Raw genomic sequence first — 24886 nt, 5'->3', positions numbered from 1 at the left:
TGTAAAGATAACTTGTTTCAAGCATGATGATTACAACATCAATTTTAAGTTATTAATTTATTCTTGTTTTTTATAGGCAGGTGATCAACTCCCAGAGATTACTTCTAGCACCCCTGCCCATCGTCGCCTGCAAATGAACCACACCCCTGACATTCCCTACAACAACGGTCGAAAGTAATTGACCTTGACTACTGCTAAATACAGGAAGATGCTATCTGCACACACGCAAATTTTGGACAGGTACTTTTAAATAAGTTAACCACGGTATTTGATATTACGTATCCAACTTTATCATTACTTAGTTAATAATTATATACACTACATATTTATTATTAACAATAATAATATTACATATCGCAATACAAATTGAAAATTCGAAAACCCTTGTCTACTATATTATATCCATTGACTTACAATTATATGGACGTCGGGTCCGCGCTAAAAAGTGTCCGCACTTATAAGGCGCTAAAATCGTATACAGAGCGCGACACTCCGCTTTAGTCTTCATTTGTTCGACTGACAGCGCGATACTGCGATGACATTACAATTTAAATTTCGAATAGGTTGACTTGGGATATTTTTTTCGTGGTTTTTGTATTAGATCCGTCGTCCATTTATTTGTAAGTCAATGATTATATCTCATTATATTGATATAATAAATTTGTATTATAAATTACTCTGCACTAAATAAATTAATAAAATAATAACTGAATGAGTCTCAGATATAAGTTGTTTTTTAATTAGGTACTCTCTTTATCCCGTTTAGATAAATAAATAATATAAATAAATAAATAACGCACACACTCAACATAGCCCCGCACTAGGGATACCCTGTGTCGCGGGTGCCATGGACACGCACATAGACAACCACAAATTACACCCAAACTCACGAGAGAAATAAATGTAAGCCATACAAACATTTCTCCCGGCCCGGGAATCGAACCTGGGACCTCTGCGTGGCAGTCCGGCATGGTAACCGTTCGGCCACGGAGGCAGATGATGATAAACAGCCGTATACAACACAAGTCACGACTATTATAAATAGTAACGTACAATGACGTTATATATTAACGTACAAGTTTCGTAATGAATAAATGAAAACTATATTCAAATATCACAGCCGTCTTAGCGCGAAAACGGCTCGCCACGGGAGCCCTGTTGCTGCTCAGTCAATGTGACCGTCAATGTGCGGGGCGTGGTGCTGTATCTAAAGCTAGGGAGGGGCGTATCCATTCTCGTTACTTTTTGTTCTCTGGTTGAACTTCTCGGCCAGGGCAACACTTATTCGATTTCCCTTTATTCGCAGCAGTCCTGCATCTACAGGACTGTTTCACTATCCAACCTCCTGTGGCCCGGTAGGTAGCTGAGACTCTCCCCCACGCAAATATCAGAGGGCGCAGCAGACCACCGCAGCGCTGGATGGACGACATCCCGACACAGAGGTTGGGACTGGATGAATAGGAAATAGAATCGCCAAGTGTGGAAAAAGAGGGAAGAAACCTACATCCAAGATTTTTTATAAAGCCCCGCTCTAGGGAAACCCTGCGCGTGTCATGGGCACACACATAGACAACCATAAATTACACCCAAACTCACGAGAGAAATAAATGTAGGCCATACAAATATTTCTCCCGACCAGGGAATCGAACCCGGGACCTCTGCGTGGCAGTCCAGCATGGTAACCGTTTGGCCACGGAGGCAGTTGTTGTGTTGTGTTGGATTGGATCAAACAAAGGCCGCCATGGTGATGACGATGAATTTAATCATATTGTGATCGATTCTATCAAATATCTTGATCAAACACTTGATTAATGTCCATTTTTATCAGTATAGTAGAAGCAGAACGTACCTTGAAATGGAAGAGGCGATATTCCCCGACGATGGCATTATCGGCCACGGTCAAGTACTCGGATTCTAGACCTAGAGGTTCTGTCGGTTCGTATCGAGCGTACACATTCTGCATTCGTGCTGGAAGCGAAACGTTTCGGAAACCCTCTTAGTCGTAGTTGTTATCAAGACTGGCTTTAATTAAGCCATGGCCCCAAGATCAAATACTAAATAATTCCAACATCTCTCAAGTTCTGGGACTTTTTTGCTGCAGTTGTTCTAATAAATTATATTTCAATAATAATAGAAATTGAAATTTGCCTTTTTAACCGTCATTGCTCAAAATGGTTATTACAGTGTATTTGGTTCAACTAGTATGTAAATTATTTGGTTTAACACGTTAGAACATTTAAATTAAAATACTTGGTTACGATTATTTGTTGGACATAAGTCAAGAATTTAATTAATTAGATTAATTTAATCAAATAATTAAATTAGACAAAATTATGAAGAAATTATGATTTTATTCCCAATTTTTTTACATGCTTATTGTGCAGGATTATTTTTAATTTTGCCGAAACCTTTTAGCACAGTTTTTTCTACAATTAAAAAATGTACTTACAAAAGCAAACACTTTTGCAAATTTACGCAATTTTTAAATTTAACTCTTCGTAACATTTCGTCGAAACATTTTTGTATGGATTACTGGAAGTCAAGGTCACACTTGAAACTGCACTATGTGTCACTTTTTTAAACCTGCAAATATAAACCCTACGTATATAGATATTTAAAAAAAAATTAATTCTATAGATAGCCATGCCCACCGTACATATGAAGTTAATTAAACTTACTTGAGTCGAGTAGAAAAACTAATTTATTATACACAAAACTATCACTTACTGCTTAAAAACATTTATCAACAAAAATAAACGTAGATTACAAAACAACTAGAATTCACAATGAAAAAACACGTTTAAGTAACAATTGCGTCATCATTTATGTCACCATTATTATTCTCTCTGACGTCATTGGCCTCACTTTTGTCAATGATTTTATCAACAGCATCGGAATCATTTGCATCGTCCGTTGACGTGCTAAAACACACAGAACTGTTATTTCCCTTCAATTGTAATTGTACGTTCTCCTTCATAACATGGCGCGAAATATCCAACTCACTTTTCAACCTCTGTATTGACTGCACTACTTCGTTTTGAAAATTCATATTCAATTTATACAATTGTTCGGAATGTTCTCTCTCTCGTCTAGATTCATTTTTAAGTTGTAACTCTTTGAATTTGTCATATTCTGTCATTATCCTGACTTTTGATTCGTAGACGTGCTGTACCATTTGAGCAAGCATAAAAAGCTTTTTAATCACTTTTTCTTTTACTTCCTTTGAAACGTTTACATCGGATTCCAAGTCTGATTTTGCGTCTAGAGCTAAATCATTTGCTGATGAAGGAAATCCCAATAACGACTTTGAATTATTATTCCCATTTCCACTTTTTGCTGCTGGAGTCGCAGTTTCAGCTTTTGGTTTATCTTTCTCATTGACTTTAATAGTAAAAGCACCGTGTGTAACAACTTCAGTAAAAACACCAGAGCTAGGTTTATTTTCTTTATATTCAGCTGTCTTTTTATTCACTTTATTTAATAATATATTTTGTTTTGCCTTCTGTTTTTCTAGATGAGTTTTCTCAAGCACTTCTTCATGTGTTATTGATTTTTCTTCGCCTTTTTTGTACGGACTCCCAGCACGATTAGAAAAGTTGGTCACGGATAACTTTGACATAGTTTTAGACAAATATGGTTGTGGAAATTGGAAAACGTTTTCACTGATCCTATTTTTTTTTTTTCACAAGTCCACTCTAACTGGTGTCGGTGGTTGAACTAAGTTTCTATAACAATATTAGGTGCTCGAATGCCAAGTGTGGGCTTCACTCCTTAGTTAGATCGCTGGTTTTGGTCAGTAGCTTCCGTGGCATGGCAATGAATTTATGATGAGTGACTGAGCACCTATTTAGCGTGGGCTTGTATGCAGTTTGCATTGAGATTGTTGACTTTGGTTGGGTAAACGTGTTTCGTTAAGTAGCTTTTTTGTGATTAGATAAGAGATCTTTTAAAATGATATCGTCATGTATGTTCGAGGTTACTTGCTTATGTTGACTATGTTTCAAGTTAAAACAATCAATAGATCTGCTTCTCTTTGTGTAACATATATGGGAAAAGTGCTTAATTCCAATGTACAACAATGAAGTGTACTAAATCAGGTCCAAACAAGTATGCCCTAAGTTTTGTATGAAAAACACAGCCGAGATTTTTTAATAATTTTTTATTCAGACCTCATTTTACAAAACTAAACCACCTTACTCTACCATCAATAGATATCCTTGAATGTTTGCTAGAATACACATGTCCATTTTTGAACCAGTTGAAAGTTTTCGCCGTAAACTTAAATTATCCCTCCCTACACCCAATCTAGAAATGTATAGAAATATTTATATATAATAAAATACCAGACATATTGAAAATAGAGAACAAATGTACACCTTTTAAAAACAAGTTTGTTACTCGTTTCTAAAGATTACTGAATAGAAGAGTTCTTGCCAGAAATGTTCTTTCTGTCTCTCACGAACCACATACTTCTAATATGCGTACATATTTAGTAATTTTTAAGTGATAATGCATATTTGGATTTTATTACAGTAGTTAATAGACTTTTTATTAAAGTATAAAATTGTTAATTAAGTATATAATACCATTAAGCAAGAAATTATATATATTTATGATATATATTCAATTTATGTGAAATTACTCCACTGGTTTGTTATAATATAAAATTAGTATTTAAATGGCAATACCCTAACAGGGTCCATGTTTATATGAGATACCATTATCTGTACATGATGCAATAAATAAATATATTTTTTTAGAACACTATGGATATATATATGTATATAGCGCTAAATTTGAATACTATATTTTCATTATAATTTACACTAGGCGTTTATGTGAACTATATCTCACTAATATTGCAATAGCGTTGTAACTCAAAATATGTAAAATTAAAGATTATATTCATAATCGTACAATTTTATTCTCTACGTGTCAATAAAACTGTCGTTAGAATATTGTAACGAACAATTAAAATAAAACTATTTATCGAATTCTTAGGTTTTCGCGATTGTTACACATAGGAAATGAAATTGTTTTTCCGGATACGCGTATATTTGTTTTTTTTTTAAAACCAACGTTTCGTGTCCTTTGGTAGCAAGCTCTTTGTATAAGAATTTGTCCAGGCAAGTACTGCCACATTATCCGGATTTGAAGAGTATTGGTGCTGGTGAAATTATAGGCACATGAGACTTTTCAACTTATGTCTCAGAGTGACGAGTGCAACGGCAGTGACCTTTGAGCGGCACTGCAACTGTTATGGACTGGCAAGTCGCTTACCACCAGGCCATACGACTTGTTCGTCCTGTCACGGGCGACAGTCACACGTCACGAATCTTTACGAACGAAATTAATCGATAACTTTTTTTAATACTTTTATATCGCTTGCTTGCGTGACTCGTTTCGCAACGCAAAGATCTGTCTTGTGCGCGTAGGTAGGATTGTTCACGAGTCGACCGCTTGCGCCGGCCGCTTGCTTTGAATTGGATTTCTTTGCATTGCGTGTGTTTGATATCTAGCATGTTTGATATTTCCGCGCAAGCAACAGGGAACGTTTGCGGAGGACAGCACCACTGGCCAATCACAGAGCAGCAGCGTCTACGCGTCCATTAAAACCAAAACAAAGACATGGCACCGCGCATGCGCGCAAGTCTCTCCGCAACGCAAAGCGGAAAACTTGTGAATGCCTTTGCGCGGAAGGCAGATTTCTAAGTCGTGACACAGCCAATGCAAGCAAGCGAAAAACGCACCCGGCATTAAATAGGAGTTGTAAATTTCATATAAATATAATTTGTTTCACGAGGTTCGTATTATAATATAATTTACAAACAGGAACCCCAATTCTCAGGGGAATCAGCCTTACGCATGCGCAGCACCGTTTAATCAATTATTACGATTTCAAGTGTAATTTGCTTACCTATGAAATAAAGATTATTCGACTTTGACTTTTGAGTTTATTAAGGAAGATCAGTGCTCCAAGTGTTTGTTGTGAGATTTTTAACGCGCACCCACTCATAACCATGCACTAGGAATCCTGTATCGAGGGTGCTATGGACACACACATAGACAACCACAAATTGTATCACGTGTTCTACTCGCTAGAGAAATAAATATTTCTCCGGGCCTGGGAATCGAGCCCGGGATCTCTGCGTGGCAGTCCAGTATTGTAACCGTTCGGCCACGGAGGCAGTCACATATTATTTCAAAGACTTTCATAAAAGCATTTTCGACGCATGATAACATGTGGCGTCATCAAACCAAGACGAAACAAATTGACGAACATATTTCTACAAAAAAAAATGCCACAATGAATTCTACTCGCCATCTAGTTCAAAATTTAAACACAATCCCCCAGCACCATGGAACTCATATATAATTAATGGCGGCACTTTCTCCCATGACGGAACTTCTCACATTGGTATTCCGAGGACCAACTCGCACCGGATCAGAAATAGGCCCGTCTACTATCACACTGTATGCTTTATTGGTTTCATAATTAGATTGTATACGGCGGCATATGAACAGTGAAAAAATACAGTTTCCACTCAAATAAGCACACTAGCAAATTTAGCGGAACAAAAACAAAGTGAGATTATATAATAATTATAACTTTTTTTATATAAAAAGTCGACCTCAAAAGTTTGTGGAATTACATCTATTTGCCAAGTTTTATGGAAGTCAGTTAACGAAACATGGATGAAATCGAATAAACCTGTTTTATCCCTTAATTTAGCACCCTTACAGGTGGAATATTCTTTTCAAATTTGAATGAAAACACTACTGAGGAACTCTCTTTCCAAGAAAAAAGGAGTCGTCGAAATCGGTTTACAAATTATATCGGAATAATCGCGTAACATGCACACAAAGTAAAGAAATACAACCGAAGAAACTTTTTTTGAAGTCGGTTAATAGTAACGTCTTTTTTAAATAAATAATAATTAGACATAAAGTAACATTAAGTATTCAGTCGTGACTATGGGGCCTGAATCCGAAACGTTGGTTTGTTTGAAAAAACATACGCGATTTACTCGGTTTTCATTGAAAACAATCGAAATTAAATATAATGCATTTTTTAAATTTTGTGTCAATGCAGGAACGGCTGAAAATTTAAAAATTATGATGATTAAATCTTTTTCAAATAAATAAAGCTTTAAAAGTTTATGAACTAATTAATTAATTAACGCGAAATTACCACGAACCATTCGACAAAACTGTATAGCATAGCAAGAAGTTTATTTTTCATTCATTTTGACATGCCAGTGGACTACTTTTTATTTTCAAATTAGACGTAAAATTAAAAAGTAACATTTATTCGACCAGACTTTTGAAAAAACACTGCTGATTTTAGGAATATAACTAGTGTTCCGCTAAATGTGCTGATGTGTGTACCTATATATCACTGCTTAGGTTTCGTATGGGTCTAAAAAGAGAACAGTCTGAACAGGTTATAAACCACCGAAACGCAAGTTTCATCACAATGTCATTTTCATCTTTCAAAAACATGATATTTTGAAAAAAGCACACAGTGGAAATCGAAACTAAATCTCTTGCGCAGCAAGGAAGCGTCTTGCCACCTAGTCTATTGCACCACTAAAAATCTATATAAAGCAATATTTAGCATTCTGTGATTACGCTATTATAATTTAAAATTAACTTTTAAAAATATTCTTTTTTTTATAATACCAAGTGAAGGGACGAACAAGTCGTGCGCCTGGTGGTAAGCGACACGCCTATCCATAACAGTTGCAGTGCCACTTAGTAGGGGTACTGCCACTGCGACCGTCACACTGAGACAAGTTGAGTAGTGTAATTTGACCAGCACCCTTAGCCTATCAAACCGGAACGCAGTAATACTCATATACTGCTTGGCGGCAGAAATACGTAATATTTCAGTATTTCTCTGGACGACCTCTTTCACAAGGAGCTCTACTGCTCCTAAATTCTTTGCTAACTTATTAACTTACATCTGAAATATACAGGGAAATATCGTGCACAAACATGTTACGTACTATGTGCTATTATTCGTAACGAAATGGTAGGTAGATACCACGGCCCAGCCTGTCTCTACTGCAAAACAACTAAAGAATCATTCAGCGCAGCGCCATCACTAGAAAACCAGGAGACTTCGGAATTTGTATGCTAATTTTAATTTGAAATTAACCATAAGCTTTTCGGTGAAAAAAAACACCTTAAGGAAACCTGCACACATCTGCAAAGCTATTTAATAATGTGTCTGTGGAGTTCCCAGTCCGGATTGTGAGAGGAAGCCTGTGCCGAGCTCTAGGACTAAATATCTTTATTCCCAGGCAGTAAATGCTTTTGTCATTCAAGGATTTTTCAGGGCTTTCACTTTCTATCAAATGAACCGTCAACTGCCAATTAAAAAACCAACCAACTAAAACTACCAACGTTTCGGGCCCTTTACAGGTTCCATGGTCACGATTGACTGTATTGTAACGTCGGTTTGTTTGAAAAAACAAATATACGCTATTCAAATCCGGAAAAACAGTTTCATTTCCTACGTGTAACAATCGCGAAAACCTAAGAACTCGATAAATAACCAACTTTATTTTTCGGAAATTGCCGTGGTCTTGAGCGAGTAAGAAATAAATCCGAAAGACGCAGCAGCATCTTCCTAATTATAAGATAGCACCTAATAATCCTACAAAAGGAAGGAGACCTGACTACTACTGAGTACATCTCTCCTTATAACAGTACTGGCTGATGATTTAAAGGCCGTGAAGATATTCTGATACAATGAGACTACAATAAGTGTTTCGCGAGCATGAATGCGTCATGCTCACTGTTATTTACAAGCTATACTTAATATCATACAAAACATAAACTTCAGGTATCTCCACAACATCTGTGACATTGCTATCTTAATCTTTGCACCCACAAGTTCAATGATAACGATTTAGAAGCTATTACGTATGCAAAGGCGTGCGTGTATCGCGTCTGCTCTTCCATATCAAACACGTGTAGCACTTCACAACATTACACCTCTCACTTACTCTTATAACGTTCTCGATACGTGCGAAAGAGGTATTGGATCTGGAGCACGCGTCTCCGAATCAGGGTAAGGTGTCACAAACAACAGAAAAGGCGCCTGGATGTCTTCGTTTCAAAATGTCCTAAGTATGAACATTCCAATTCACACTTAAGACGTTTTATTTGTAAGCAATTGAAGAGGATTTGTATCAAATAGCTTTCCCTTACACTTTAAGGCTACGTAGTTTCAAGAAGTCGTAACTCCGTCGTAGGGGCATACGGTGTGAGACAATGCGTACCGGAACAGTATACACTGTACTGAATTTGAAATAGCTGTATAAAAACCAGCAAGTCCTTGACAGAAGCATCATTGAGTTCTCGACCATCGGCCAGTGAAGACCTGAAGCAGTCAAAATGGTGTCCAGTAAAATTGTGTATATTTTGGCTTTGGCCCTTTTCGGCAGCGCAGTAGCTCAGCCTACTAAAAATGCCTTCTGGAAAGGAACTCCCATGGATGGCATGGTCGAGGAAATGAGATCTGGATGTGCTGAAGGTTCTGACCCTACCGCTTGCATCAAGTACAAGGTCATGTCTTTGCTGGACTCCATTTTCAAAAAGGACACTTTCCAGGTACACAATTTTTTTGGGATTTAAAATACTTTCTATTTGAGAACTATTTTCTTTTTGCCATATAACCATTATCACTTATAACTAAAATAAAACTACTACCTGCTAAGAATATAATGTTTCTTCCAGATCTCAGAAACCGTTGAAGTTACCACAAATGGTGCCGGAAATGAAGTAACAGGCCGTTCCCAGGGTGACTTCTTCGACAGCGTTGAGAACTTTATCCAGTCGCACGATGTCACCTTCCAGCTACCTCTTGTCGACTCCAAAATCACTGTCAGCCCTAGAAACCTAGACAATGATGAATTGAGCCTTAACATCAAGTTCAACAAGGATGGTGCCCGTTCTGTTGGCGAAGCCCGCAAGGCTAAGCTTAAGAAGATAATTGTTCCTATCCTCGTGTTCGTACTTTTGAAGGCTATGACTCTCATTCCTCTGGCTATCGGAGTCCTCGGTTTGAAAGCCTGGAACGCTCTTCAGCTGTCTTTCTTCTCATTCGTCGTGTCCGTCGCTTTGGCAATCTTTCAGCTTTGCAAGAAGGTGAGATGAAATTTTAAATAAATTTTACATATTCAGAATAGCACTTTGTACGTGACATGACCGTAATCCCAATTACTTCACATCTAGAAACTCTTAGGACAACCTCAGAGTATGTAGTGTCTTTTGTTGCACAAAACGTTCAAAATCTATTGCACAACTCAGTTTATAACGATGTTTCCACAGCTGTAAAACACTTGCAAGGCACAAACGCACTTTGGAATTGTCACGAAACCTTGCAAATGTCAGAGCTTAAACTAACATTTCTTCACACCGACCTATTATCCTAACATTATAGTTTACCCAGATCGCGGCTGACAACACACACCCGCAAATCGCTGCCCACGGTCCTTGGGATGCTGCCTATGCTGCTACTCGTCGCCGAAGAGATGCTGAACCTCAAGATACCGCTCAAGAACTCGCTTACAACGCGTATCAGTAAATTTTAAACCGATCGAATATAGAAACGACCACTGCCCGATTTAAAAAAAAAGGAAAAACCTAACCTATTCCACATTGGCTGCCGATTCAAAATGATGGATTTGCACCATGAATGGATTCAAACCAAATAGAAAATGTTTCATTGAAACTACGCGTGTAAATACTATGTAATGCAACTATTTATTTAAATAAAATACTGCGTGTGAGACTTGTATGATTGTGATGTGTGATTGTTAAATAATTTATATTTTGTTTTATAAATAAAAAGTCATTGAGTTAATTGGCGTTTGTAACTACCCCCTTTTTATGATATCAAAATATAGATAAATAAATAAAAATAATAATACATTCGGCTCACACTTTTCAAAATAAAGTGTAAAAAAATGTAGGCTCGTGCATACAGAATAAGAAAACATGCAATTATTTTTTAAATAACTGATTTACAATATAAGAGTCAGATTATACCAAATAAGCAGTAGTTAGTGACTGTACCAAATAGAGCGAAACTCAGTAATATATACTTAGGTAATTCGAAATGGAGGGAGATAAAATAGTTCATATTCTGAAGTATCTTATTATCTTTCATGGAAAAGTATCTTAGTTCCGAGCAACATTGGAAATACAAAAATTACATTCCAATACGGAACTAAGGGTCAGAAGTAAACAATAGAAAGCTATACATTAATGAGTGACACTTCCGGATGGATTTAGAATAAAATGTCGACTAAATAGGTGTTGCCGCCATATGTTAATAGCACTTTCTATCGGCCAAGGGAATGTGCTATGAATATAAAAACGATGAAAGGGATTCAAATTCCTCAGACGCTTTTCATTGTAAGGCTGGGTGCGCTACAAAGAACGAGTGATTGCATAGTGATAAGAACGATTGTCTAGAAGGCCTGGATGAGTCGCTGAGCTCCGAAGTCACCAGGATGATAAAAACTTCGAGCGAAACTTGTATCACGGTTTAACACAACTCTTCAATAACATTTGAACCTGACTATTTAAAGCCCATACAACGATTTTAGTCAACAATTTAAATTTAGCTCTATGCCAAATAATCTAAAATCCAAAGTTTAATATCTGTAAAATCATGTGCAGTTGTGATTGTGACCTTAAGTATGTCTACGTAAGGTTACTTTCTAACTTGCTGTTAGTCCATTTTGATTAAGATAAGAATTCAGTACTTAGGTACTAATTATCATTTTATTAAAACTAAAACTCATTGTGATTGGACAGTTTGAACATTACAATGTATCTCACGTGGTATGAAAGCCTTATAATTGGAAGTTGGAAGGCAGAGCTCAATTTCCCGCAATATCAAAGCCATTCTCAACTTTTTATAAATATAAAACATTTTTTCTTTTAGTTAAATACGTACAGAAGTATTTATAGTAAATTTCCCGTAACCCATTATCGAATGCATGTATCGAAAAAATACTTTTTAAATAGATGGAGTACCTTACACAAACAACAACATATAAAAAAATTATTACAATAAAGGTCATATACGGAATAAGTTAACTACACCATAGCTTTATAAAACAAAATATACTGGAGGTATATGGTGCACTTTGACGTCACAATATTGAGTATGACTGCACGTAATTACAAACAACTCTAACAAATTACCTTATAACTACATCAATGGCGAAATATTTTACTTATTTTAGTACTTTCCTGAAATAAATAAGTGTAAACTCAACAGAGAAAATATCACCATGCTCTATTTTCTAATGTATGTCAATATTATTCAAAAATAATTTATACAAAGGGACCAAACAGCGAGCCCTGAGGTAGTCCTCATTGTAATTCAACAAGGACACTCAGGATGCGAATAGCGACAGCCTGGCATGCCTTCCGTATCCTCATGACCTACAACCGACACATTATCACGGATTGACACCCATACCTGGTGATTATTATATCGCTTATGGCATGAAAGTTGCAAGACACACATAGTTAAATGCTTTTGACAAAACAGTTATTAAAATGGTAACATTTATCACTTTCGAACGGTTGAAATAAAGTTGAAAATTGAATAAATACACGATTTGACATTAGCAAAGGTTAATTTATCAATTTGTATTGATGTACAGCACTTTAGGAAAATAATTGGGGTAAAGCATTGACATGTCCGTCACGATTTTAGCAAGTGCGATGGATTTATATGATGTCTATTAGGTGATACTTACGAGTGAATGAAGCATTTAGATGTGTAATCTTACATTCTTATGGTACTTTTGTTTGTTTCAGTTTAAATTGTTATACTTTTACAACACTTTAACAATTGATGGATAAGCTTATATTATTTAATGTTTGTGTGACAAACTTTATATACACAAATAATACATACACTCTCCGAATTCGTATGAATTTCGCAACTAAATGATATTTTCATTACATATGGTTAATGAATTAAAATCTTCTTTTTGAACATGTCGGCTGAAATAACGAATGTAACAATCCATAGCTCTTAGGATCTTTACGTGATTATCCATCTATCTACTAGCTATCAGTGTAATAGATCAGTGTAACTGATCTAATTTAAAAATGTCAAGCTAAATACTTCATTAGATCACAGACGGAAGTGAAACAGTAATTTCACAATCCGGACATAGATGCAGATGCAAATAATGGAACGAGCGATGAATACAAAATGGTCCGTGCCAACCCTTATTGCATAATCAAGATCGAGCTCTGGATACAGAGGTTTTTGTCAAACGAGAGCACGTACCACTTTCTAGAACGGTGATAACTTACATAAGTTTTGTAAGATTGTGCAATATGTTGAATGAAGATCCATGACGTAGAATAAAACCTACAGCTTTCTTATCATCTATCTTATATTACGACCATAGTAACGATACTACTCCATTACAAGTAACTAAAGTATTCATTCAAAGGTGAGCAAGCCAAGCACAGTATATCAAATTGCACCTGAAATTTGAAGTTTTACCGCCTAGGTGAGTGAATGAAGATATCAATAATAAAGATATTTTACAAAGTATTGTCAAGTTTAAGAAATAACTGCTTTATAGCAGTTACGTGAATGATCATATATTTTTTTACTCACAACTATACAAGAGAACAATTAGACATTGGTATGGGCATGGGGAAGGTGAGAGTCGCGTCGCCTTGCATAGGCAATAAGATGATTTATTGATTCTCCAATTGCAGACAGCCGGTAGAGAAATGTACAGTGGAATACGGCAAAGAAGGTAGAGAGGTCACAGGAGTTGCTTGTAATTCTTAATAAATTATTTAATTAGGTAAAACTGTGTAAAATAAATAAAAAACAAACAAGAGAAATAGAGGATCTACACTAAATTTGTGTAGTGAAAAAAATAAAAGATAACCGTAGGTTAAATGGTTAACAGTATAATTATGGAAATATACGACAATTTGAAAGAGCCTATAACTTTTTTTTACATAACGCTGAAGTTCATCCACTTATGTATGTATATCATAAACTAAACAAATATCAAACAACGTAAAAAACTCATAAAATTTTCGTTGATATTAAATCCAAAACTTGCAGTCACTCTCACCGGGACTTTCTATGAAAACAAACGTTTAGCCAAGTATGTAAGACGTTCATATTCAAGCCACGTGCTCACGCGGCGTGCTTTGCCGCCCAAAGGAACCCATATAAAAACCAAGCCCAATGAAAAATTAAATCATTGTTTCTCGATTAACCGGCCGGGCCGTACGTTTAATTAGACTAATGACAGTGTAGCCAACATGAAGTGTGTACTCGTACTCGCGTCTATCGTCTTGGTACAGGGATACACCCTGAAAGACAATGAAATTGAAACGGCTCGGATTCAAACTAGTGATGATCTAATCAACAGTGTTATTAGTGATTGTTTCGAAGCTGAAAGTCCTATGACATGTCTCAAAGTGAAGGTTCTCTCCTTCCTGGATACAAAATTGGGAGTGACTTCGGAATCTGCGAGAGCGTTTGAGGAACACAACATTGACATAGTGATCTTTGACCGCGTTGGAAAAATTCTAAATTCAAATGAGTTCAGGTTACAGTTGCCTGAATTCCTTTTCCAGAATGCTGAGGTGTCTTATAGAGCTGATAGAGGATTTGATGTGGAATTTCCTGTGGAGAAAAATGACAATGGAGAAGGTACTTGTCATTTATTAAGTAGACTAATATCTTCATAAAAGTTTTCAAAATAAACACGAAAGACATACAACACTTGAAAAATAATTTAAAAAAAATTATTGTATACGCAAAATAAAGTAGACACAGTTTAATAAAACAGGTATTAAAAGTAAGCATGAGCGAAAATGATATTGTAAAGTTCACGTATACATAAATTACCAAATAAGACTTAATAGACAGACTTAGATATCAACATATTGAATTCAGATTAAGAATCGATTGTAAACGTTACACGTACTGTGTATAATGAAAATCATATTTACAGCCCGAGGCATTTTGAAGAAAAAGCTCCTGCTGCCAGTACTACTTCTCCTAAAGCTGAAGATGAAGGCTCTCATGCCAATTCTGGTGGCTATCATCGGTATTAAGGCAATCAAGGCACTGATCTTGAGCAAACTAGCCATTACGCTTGTCCTTGGTTTCCTAATCTACAACCTTGTTATGAAGAAAGGAGGTAAGTTTGACCTAATGCTGAGAATAACTTAGTAAGGAAATCATATACAAAACCTCTTGCACTTATTACTATGGAAACGGCTCGTGCTTTAAATGCCTTTCCAACCAACGTAAATTAGCAGTCAGTTCCATACATTTTTTTACCTCTTACAATGTGGAATAGCTCAGGTATATTTGTAACGCTCATTTATTAAGCGATGTTACGAACTCTGAAATATAAATAAACGATATTTAATATCGACTAAAAGCTAATATTTTTTTACATTTTCCTCCAGCAATGCCAATGATGATGCCAACTGATGCTCCAGCCCTATCATCTCAATATGGGCCCCCTGCATCCCAGTATGGTCCTCCATCAACGCCAGCAGCGCCTCAAGACTCATACGGGTCACCAGCTTGGGAACCTGCAAGCTCAGGTCCTTATGCTAGAGTTTGGGATCCTTCACAGATAGCCTATAATAGCTATTACCCCAACGACAGCGCATCAACTGCAAACCAATCTCCGAGCTACTCAAGTGTAGCTTCCATCTCATCAACTCTCTCGTCATCCTCATCATCACCAAGCAATTAAAGGTCTACCTCAATAGCATATAGCACGTTAGGAAAGAAAATTCCAAGACACTTCTAGATTTTTACCTATGACGTGTCAGGCACTGAAATGTACATAAGCTCCACACGAATCGGCTAGAGTTTAGGGCAAGTTATTTATTGACGATATTTCATAATTTATTGTATGCAATAAAGAGCTGTTGTTTTTCGATTTTTGGTATAATTTCATTTCCTTTCAACTTTTGCTCTATCACAGAGTTGAAAAAAATGAAGCAAAAATTTGTTAAACTATATTGAAAAATTGATTGTTTTTTTAGAAAATTGTCATTCTGTATACTGTATATACTCGGTGTACAGTATACAGACGGAAAATAAAGGATAGCAATAGTTTGACGCAGAGTTTATTTGAAGTAGAGTCATAGACTCTCTAGACAACTTAGGCCAACTTTTCATTATTCATTTTTTTTAAACTTTCTACCAGTTTTGAGAATCATCGACGTCAAGTTTGTGTTAAAACTCGGAAAAAATAAGAATGACTATTTTTTTTTAATTTAATCCATTTTTCAAAATAGTTTAACAAATTTTTGTTACATTTTTTTCAACGCCATTAATTTAGGTTCCTTCGAAACCTAAATTTTACCCGTACCGCATACAATACTTTTCATCTATTTGCATACATTCACCATACTTGTGGGGAAGTTGCGAGACTAAAAAACGTTTCAGTTTACCTATTCATATTATATTTGGGTCAAACGCAGAAAAAAATTACCTTTTTAAAATTTACATGTCTCTTAACATACACTAAAAACTTTATCTTTTAAGGCACGTTAGTTCTTTCCAACCATGAAATATTTAATTCTTGGGTAAAATTTTACAATATATTCAGTACTTTCAATGTCAAAAAAATGGTTGAAACGCCCTTCATACTTTTTTTAAATGTCCTACCGCGACGTTGTATCCATTGCAATTGATAACTTATATTTATAAGCAATTATACTGCCAAAGTTTGATTGTGATTACCCTTAAAGTTATAATAAACAATTTTCTAAAAGCTGCTTCAATATATCTTTATAATTTACATGGATATAATATTTTCATTCAGTGTCGCAAATAAATAAATTTCGTTACTCAGCGTTAGTTACACAGCTTTTAAAAGTAATTGCTGCATTTCAGAAGACTACACTATTCTTTTTTAAATTGGTAACACTATTTGAACCCTGTTTTAATATTTGTCATCAACTGCCGTTTCGTTACGGCTAAGAAATTGAATGTTTGAGTTGGGTAAGTATTTTGTATAATTTTTTATCAGGTGATTAACGACTGTTCTTCATGAACTTCTTAAAAAAGTGTGTTTCTGAATATTTATTTATTATCAAAGGCTACTAATACATACATACATATTCCTAAGTTCATTGAGATTTCAATTCAAAAGTAAATGTGGTGCTTAAAAAAGTTTGACGTAAGTATTTATCAGATATTGTTAACAGTTTCGTTATGTTACGAAACTGAGAAAATATAAAGATGCATATACATTAATTATAATAACAAACAAACTGAAACATGCATAAAATTAATAAAAAAGTATTTAACTGAAACTAGTTTTGTTTGCAGAAATGGCACCCATGACGAATGCCGAAATACAAAAAATAATATAGTGAACGCTTGAAAAATGACCCCGTTCATTGTGAAGTTTTGAGAAAAAAAACATTTACATAGTGTTAAATCAAATACGAAAAAAATATAGTATCCAAGCAATCCTCAAATACATAAAGTTAAGTGGGTCCACTGAAGACAAAGGAAAAGAAAATCAATTAAAAATAAATAAAAACATTACTTAAAGGAAAAACAAATGAAAAAAGTATAGAAATGCAGCAAGACATAAATATGGAGAATGAAATAAAACAAAAGGAAGAAGAAGCAATAAGTTATTTACCGTTTAAAGCGGTATATTTACCGCTTTTAAGCAGTTTATTTACCGCTTATAAGCTGTTTATTAAACCTCATACGGGGTTGTCTCGTTTCGCTGATTCCCATGGTTTTTTAAACCTCATTTAGTTTCAAAATTATTGCTAAGCGTAATTGTAAAACTTTTCAATTCGCATGCTCTAAAAGTACGTCAATATAGCCTTACAAACGGGAGTAACGTGCATCATTTAATCCCTAGGGGCGTACCTAGTTTTTGTTAATTTACTTCGAGTGACCTAGACAAACTCAATCAGCCGGTTATTGCTTTGCCGGTTAAAAGATAATTATTGTAATTTAATAATTCATCTTTTTAAATAGAAAATCACCGTGAGACTCTGACATATTAACTAAAACAACGGATAACTCACGTATTTAAGTCGAATTTTTGCTCTACATGTTTCCAGTCGCCTCTTTGTATTAATGAGAATAAAGAAAACTAGTTAGAAACATTTGAATTAACCTAACTGAAAACCATTATATTAAAGTACCTACCTCGCAAAAAAGCAGGCAATACAATATTAAAAAGAGAAACAGACTGTTACCAAATAAATTTTTGTTTTTAAATGATTATACAGAGGAGGAGTGGGAATATTAAGTAACCTAAATTATGTGAAAAGATGATCTATTGACTTGATCAATTTAATAAGTCTTTTATTATTTGTTTCAGTTAAAAATCATAAATCAAATAAAATACTTATTAATTAATGTGTTTAATTCAATCTTTCAGAAGAGAAAATTTGCTGGAATATCTTGAGATATTTCTCTTGAAATATTTTTCTAGCAAATTTTCTGTTTCGATACTTTTATGAGTACGATATTTTTTACGCGATACTATTCATGAGCACAGTATCGATACTTTTGATTCGATACTGCGTCCCTACATGTTTCGAACCAATTCGTGATCCTTAATCATGAGATCCCGCTGCGGACGTGAAATATGAAACACCGCGAAAACATGTCGAGCAAATATTGGACTTAAATAGGTGCGCCAGTTAACCGTTATTTTACTTAATGTAATAATTCATCGAAGTAAATGAGCCTACAGTTTCATAGAGATCGGTGCAATGAAAATGAAGTGTAATGAAAAATAAATAAAATCACACATTCAGTTTATAAACTTATCATATTTATTAATTTGTTGAGTACAAAACCAGTACAATGGATTTTTATTGTGTTTATTACATTATTATTACTATAAAATGGAAAAGTGGAAAAATACATACGATTGATTGTTGTTACAATAAATATTGTGTTTCAGAGATTCATAAGGATCAACATTATTGTCATTTAGTGGGTTATTAATTTTTAAAAGGGGATCAAGCGATTACAATTTCTTCTTTGCTTATTTATTAAATTTAGACGATTTTAAGAGAAAATGGATTGGAACACTATTCAAAATATACTTCTGAAAACTTTGAACTTGTGATCGTTTTCCAGAACTAATTTAGATTTATTTTGAACTATATGGTCCTTATATTAAGAACTAAGTTTAAATCGAGCACCAACAGAGGTAACCATTTTAAAACGGCAGTAAATAAAATAGTTAATAAAAAATTCCTTTAAAAAGCATTGAATTCCAATCTTAAATTATTGGTACCAATTTGTAATTCTAAGTTCAATGTTTTCAAAAATAGTTTAAGTTAGTACTTAGGTAGAATATGACAGATTTCAAGTCAGAAGCAAGAGTTCAAAAAGTTATTTCTTTTTATAACAATTTAAGTTAACTGTGGTTAATACTTAATGATATGATATTTATTAACTAACGGTTAAATCAGAGCTTTTATATTCACTGCAATGTACTCAGTCACTAGTTGACTTACATAACGACTTGTCAAAATTCTTCTTTGAACTGAATTTTTCAATCAAGAAATTTGACACCTTGCAAAATATCACCTATATGTCTGTGACCGTAAATAAAAAGGTCTAGGTACTTCCCGATTATGGCCACCATGTAGAGGAAAAACGCAGCGGAACTTACACGCTTAGCATATTACTCCTAAAGATAAAATAATCCCTGTGAAATTTCGGATCATCATTTCTCGGACTCGGAAACTACATGATTCGGATGCAGTGTGTAAATGCGCTTACGCTGTTTCTAACGATAAAAATTGTATATATATTTTCATTTCCATTTTCTATACTTTTGCGGTTTTTCCTCTTTTTGGCCCCTAGTTAAGACCTTTCCATGAGCGTTCTCATAGATATGCCAGTACATAGAGCGTAAGTATAGAACTCAACACACTGTACGCGGTGAGATTTCCACAAAACAGTATGGACAATCCCGATTTTTTAATGGTGGACTGTCTCAGCGATAAGTGACATAACGACTTTAGTATCGCGTTAGTTTCTATGGTATGGTATCCCGCGAATCAATCATAAATCAACGCAATATTGCAAGAAAAGTCTATGTGTAGAACTCATTACAGTGATGTAGTTTTCAGTACAACTTACACCCTGCATAATGGTTCTTTTCCCCCGGCGGGGCGTGACGAGAATTTAAATTTTACCTGTCTATTTCCACCAAAACGAGATCGCGCGAGCCCAAACGGTTTCGCGCGAATCGTTTCCGTTGCAAAGTTAAGCAGTTAAGTTATACAGTTTAATGTTACACTAACAAATATTTCGATTCTCGTCTCACACATTCTCCTCAATCCAGAGCATTTCCACTGCTGACACGCTACGAGAGAATTAAAATTTTGCCATACAAATTTCAATCTTCGTCTCGCCTCGCCTGTAGAAAAGCACCTTTAGACTTCGGCTTTAACATAGCGCTGACCTATGACAGATCTTCGTGTTCAGAAAGGCGTATATGCAATAATGAGCTGTTACGGGTTACATCGCAGTCAATATAAAAACTCTACAATTTTATTATACAAATTAAATATAGTTAAAGGAGTGCTATTTACAAAGATATCATCTTGTACAAATCTTAATAAAGTACAAAATTTATAAACGAGGTATATCTAAAAAACAACTTTGTACTCGAAAGGTGATGGGAGGAGGTTTGATAATGGCAATAATTTTTCTTAAATGCAATTCTTCTCACTCACGAATAGGACTACCCAGTGTCTCACAGGGCAGGAATCGACTAACGTTAAGCTCGGTGGCACAGAGTTGTTTGCAATAATGCTGACATTACTGCTTGGCGGCAGAAATAGGTAAGGTGGCAGTACCTCACAGAACGATCTCTTTCACAAGGAGCTCTACTGCTTCTAAATCTCATTCTGCGAATGCAGTTTCACTGGTTCGTTTGTTTCAAATGGAGTTTTGATTTTAAATTTAAGGAAAACACAACTAATCTACGTGTCGTGTCAAACCACAAATCTGTCACCTAAAAATTGCTAAATAACTTTTTTTTTTTTAATTTATTTATTGTATAAAGGACAAAATACACAAATATGTTTCTATACACAAACTATACCTACTATATAAAATAAATGACTTGTTGGAGATTTTTTCCCGCAAATCCCCACTGCGTGGCAAGTGCTACTATTAGTGGGTACTTGTGGAATAAAGTTTATGGAGTTTAGTGGAGATTTGTGTAATTAACCCACTTTGACTGTTTAATAAAAACAAACATACTTTCTGACTTAATGAGATTAAAATTGCATTTAAGTAAATTGATTATCCTATTTCCTACAATCGTGTGTGATGGGATTGGAGCGTGACTAAAAGAGGGAGGTTAAAGCTAATACTCACAGCCTTCGTCCTAGAGGAGTGCATAAAGCCGGGTCTATATTATCTCATTTGGACGTAACAGATTTTCAACGAATGTCCCGTCCACAATACTGCCCTCCTTGTTATAACTAACGCATTTGTGTTCCAGTGATTTTCGAGCACCTTCAGGCACCTAAATTTTATTATTGATTGTCACCTAAAAAAATTTCAATTACATTGATTTTGCTTAACAATAAAAAAACTATATAAGATATAAAAGCCGCCTACAGGGGGTTGCAGATCTCGTTTCTTTGATTCCACATATATAACTCTATTTCGCTAAAAATGTCAATTACGTCAGTTATGATAAGGAGGGCAGAATAGAGAACATGTTTCAGCGACTCAATGAGTTTACAATGTTGAGAATTATTAACAATATTGTATTATGCATATTTTTTAACCAACTTTTGACCGCTAAAGCCGGTGTATTATTCGTATGATTTTTATGTATCAACTTTGGTGGCCCAGCGCTTTGCTCTGTGAGCGCTATGGAGATTTCTTACCCTTGGTATAAATACTTATCCACATAATAATCTCAGTACAGAGTACTAAAAAAACCGACCTCAAAATTGCGTGGAATTACATATCGTCGCCTTAGTTTCTCAAACTCGTGTCTTAAAGCACAAAGTTACTGAAATGAAAAAAAATGGATTGTATTTACAAATTTTGCCAGCTGATTACACATAACATTTCCTTCATATTCACACACCGGCTTTTATATGTTCTTAAAGTAATGCATTCAAATTAACACCTTTGATAAGAAATTTAAAATAAATAGTAAGTTTTGCCATCTGCTGAATAATCACTCTTTACAAGGACACGAGTTTGAGAAACTAAGGCAGCGATATATTTATTTGCCAAGTTTTATTGAAATTGTTTTCCGGAAAGTGCGCGAAACCGGCTTTAAATTCATCCCCTAGCTTGCCACCCTTAGAGGTGAAATATTTCCTTCAAATTTAAACCAGACTAATATTAAGGTACCTTCTTTCCAACAGAAAAAGAATCACCAAATCGATTCACAAATTAGTTATCGCGTAACATTCGTACGACTTACATATAAAAATTTTAAGAAATGCAGTCGAATTGAGAACCTTATTTGAAGTCGGTTAAATATAGTACTAATTACAAGAAACAAATTATGTGCATGTAAAATTGTATCTCTTCTATTTAAGCATAAAAAGGTTATACGGAATTAGTCCGTTTGGAGATCTTTAAACCTGTCTCCTGAAAAGTTGTCATTTTGCGGATGTGGCCTTATTACATCAGAGCGCGGATTTGGGAAATTAACTTTCCTAAATTGTATCTAGTTTGAGTGTTATGGAAAATGCCCCGGAGTGAATTCCGTTGCTCTGGTACTCAAAGTACTATGGAAATTTCCCAATTTATGTACAGGTTGCTTTACATATTATTATTAATATACAAAATTGTCAAATATAGTAAGGTCTCTGTAAGTTACTCAACACTCTAAACAATTAATATTAACACGTCCCGTAATGTAATGACAATATAAACCCGACGTAAGGTACGTACGTGGTAATGATTATTGATATCAGATACAATACATTATCAATTTTTATTATATAAAAATGGAAATATTAGATAAATTAAGCGATTCAATAAACAAGATGCCATATATTTATTGAAATTTTTTTGCGAAAAAACTCCACTAGTTTTTTCTGTGTGTTCAATCATTGTATTCATAATAAAATGCCATATGTTTATAATACATACATTAGGGTTGTCTCAGTGAACAGAACAACACCGCCGTCGTGAAATCGTCATACAAATTAAACTCTACTCATTCGTAAGGCAGATTCCTGTATATTAACGCCTTATCCGCGTACTCAATTCATCTACGTAATTTCCGGTGGATTCTTCCCTAGCGTTGATTTCCCGTCAGCGTGGCAGAGAGCTAGTGAAACCTGCTAGGCTCTGAATATGTAAATCAAGTATTCGGTCTTTGGAAATACTTTTTCTGCCGTGCTCGACTAGTGTGCAGGTGGTGCCGGTAATTTCGTCTCCTTTTTTAACCATTCGACGTAATTTCGCGACGATCCACCACCAATATAAGTTTGTATTAATATCTATTTTATACCTAACCAGTGAGCTACGTTACCCAGGTGGTCAACTGATAAAATTTCACGTCCTTGTGTTCCGATTTAAAAATGCTCATCAAAATATTAAACTTCTTTATCGTAACGGACGACATGACGTATGGCTTGTTTTTTGGATCGCTTCGTATAATTCGCTTATTAGATAGAATGGAGATATAGAAAAACAGCGTGTTTAGTATTTTAGTGAGATCTGAAATATTACTTTGATAAATATTTTGATTTAATTATTTAAAATACCTATTGATAAGATGCTATATATCGTTACAGTAACTCTTTTATTGTCGTCAATTTATACCTATGACCGTCCTACAGGATACAGGGTAGCGAGAATACGGACTTTTCAAACATTTATCTGACTTTGGGTCTCGGACTACCCAATAAATTAATGCTTACTTTATATTTTTTACCCTACCTACTTATAACGTAAAGCGATTCTACAATTTTGTCATGATACATGAAAATAGCTCGTGTGACGTCATTTTTTTTAAATAAAATTTACATCGTGACGGGTACGTCATCGTTTCTTTGTTACTGGTGGTGCTAGTGGCACTGAAATGTACTAATGTCACCCCTGATAAAAATACAAAATGACTGACATTTTGTCATAGTTTACTTGTAATAACATAATTTTACTCCTAGATAGTATTGAGTGTCGGGGACGTTTTTGAAATCGTTTCATATATTTTTTCTTATTTCGCATTTTTATATGTGAATTAATTGATTAAAATATTATAAATAAATAATACTCATCACAAACGTTCAATACAATCTTGTGAAAATGTGTTATACATGTCGTACCTAGTTTAGATTTCTGCTTATTTAATGCTTGTTAATAAATAGGTATCATTTTTGTTTGTTACTTATATGCGTAATGTTTACCCAAGCAGTCAATATACTGACTCTCTTATTAATAATTTCTGTACAACCTGCGTCTCCACAAATGAATAATGAATTTTAAAACGTTAGTTATGATGGGACAATTTTTTCTTTTAAATTGAGAACGTTCCTTACAGTACCACTGCGCACTATAATCCTCAGGTGTAAATTTTAGTGCTAAAGATGGCACTAGATTCGTACACCAAGTACTAAAATTGTTCTATTTTGATAAAAGATTTTACACTTATTTCACTGTGCATGCACTTAGCCAGCACTTTGTTGTGGACCTTTTATCTTACCTACTATACATTACCGATATTATTATATAACAAATGTAATAAGCAAAATTATTTTAACTAACATCAATGACCATGGAACGCGAAAATGACAATAACACTGTATGATAAGGCACCACGGTAACCATGACGCAAAACTTAAG

The 24886-nt window shown here is 34.8% G+C and overlaps 3 protein-coding genes across 4 annotated transcripts; 2 read left to right on the top strand and 1 right to left on the bottom strand.

The window, feature by feature from the left end:
• Nucleotides 1-2800: 2800 nt before the first annotated feature.
• Nucleotides 2801-3619, bottom strand: LOC113232630. Its single transcript, XM_026467401.1, has one exon. It carries the CDS (start codon nucleotides 3617-3619, stop codon nucleotides 2801-2803), a length of 819 nt encoding a protein of 272 aa, XP_026323186.1.
• A 5740-nt stretch (nucleotides 3620-9359) lies between these two features.
• On the top strand, nucleotides 9360-10836 carry LOC113232468. 2 transcript variants are annotated; one of them, XM_026467208.1, is made up of 3 exons: nucleotides 9360-9621; nucleotides 9748-10158; nucleotides 10454-10836. In XM_026467208.1, the coding sequence occupies exons 1-3, from the start codon at nucleotides 9406-9408 to the stop codon at nucleotides 10595-10597; spliced, it is 771 nt and encodes a 256-aa protein (XP_026322993.1). In that variant the 5' UTR covers nucleotides 9360-9405; the 3' UTR covers nucleotides 10598-10836. The 2 variants fall into 2 exon arrangements, with proteins under 2 accessions (XP_026322993.1, XP_026322994.1); XM_026467209.1 differs by having other exon boundaries at nucleotides 9361-9621; nucleotides 10463-10830.
• A 3462-nt stretch (nucleotides 10837-14298) lies between these two features.
• Nucleotides 14299-15928, top strand: LOC113232519. Its single transcript, XM_026467276.1, has 3 exons — nucleotides 14299-14734; nucleotides 15039-15227; nucleotides 15502-15928. The coding sequence occupies exons 1-3, from the start codon at nucleotides 14341-14343 to the stop codon at nucleotides 15795-15797; spliced, it is 879 nt and encodes a 292-aa protein (XP_026323061.1). The 5' UTR covers nucleotides 14299-14340; the 3' UTR covers nucleotides 15798-15928.
• Nucleotides 15929-24886: the final 8958 nt, after the last annotated feature.

The sequence above is a fragment of the Hyposmocoma kahamanoa genome, unplaced genomic scaffold (assembly GCF_003589595.1).
Source record: "Hyposmocoma kahamanoa isolate Upper Pololo Valley unplaced genomic scaffold, ASM358959v1 76, whole genome shotgun sequence".
NCBI classification, from domain to species: Eukaryota; Metazoa; Arthropoda; class Insecta; order Lepidoptera; family Cosmopterigidae; genus Hyposmocoma; species Hyposmocoma kahamanoa.
This window is presented reverse-complemented; position numbering and strand designations above follow the sequence as displayed.

Bases quoted from the DNA above. Each gene is read 5' to 3' on its own strand.
- LOC113232468 (XM_026467208.1), top strand. From the start codon at position 9,406: ATGGTGTCCAGTAAAATTGTGTATATTTTGGCTTTGGCCCTTTTCGGC. The intron at 9,622-9,747 runs GTACACAATTTT...TGTTTCTTCCAG, and splicing joins TCAAAAAGGACACTTTCCAG to ATCTCAGAAACCGTTGAAGT. The intron at 10,159-10,453 runs GTGAGATGAAAT...CTAACATTATAG, and splicing joins TCTTTCAGCTTTGCAAGAAG to TTTACCCAGATCGCGGCTGA.
- LOC113232630 (XM_026467401.1), bottom strand. From the start codon at position 3,619: ATGTCAAAGTTATCCGTGACCAACTTTTCTAATCGTGCTGGGAGTCCG.
- LOC113232519 (XM_026467276.1), top strand. From the start codon at position 14,341: ATGAAGTGTGTACTCGTACTCGCGTCTATCGTCTTGGTACAGGGATAC. The intron at 14,735-15,038 runs GTACTTGTCATT...TCATATTTACAG, and splicing joins GAAAAATGACAATGGAGAAG to CCCGAGGCATTTTGAAGAAA. The intron at 15,228-15,501 runs GTAAGTTTGACC...ATTTTCCTCCAG, and splicing joins CCTTGTTATGAAGAAAGGAG to CAATGCCAATGATGATGCCA.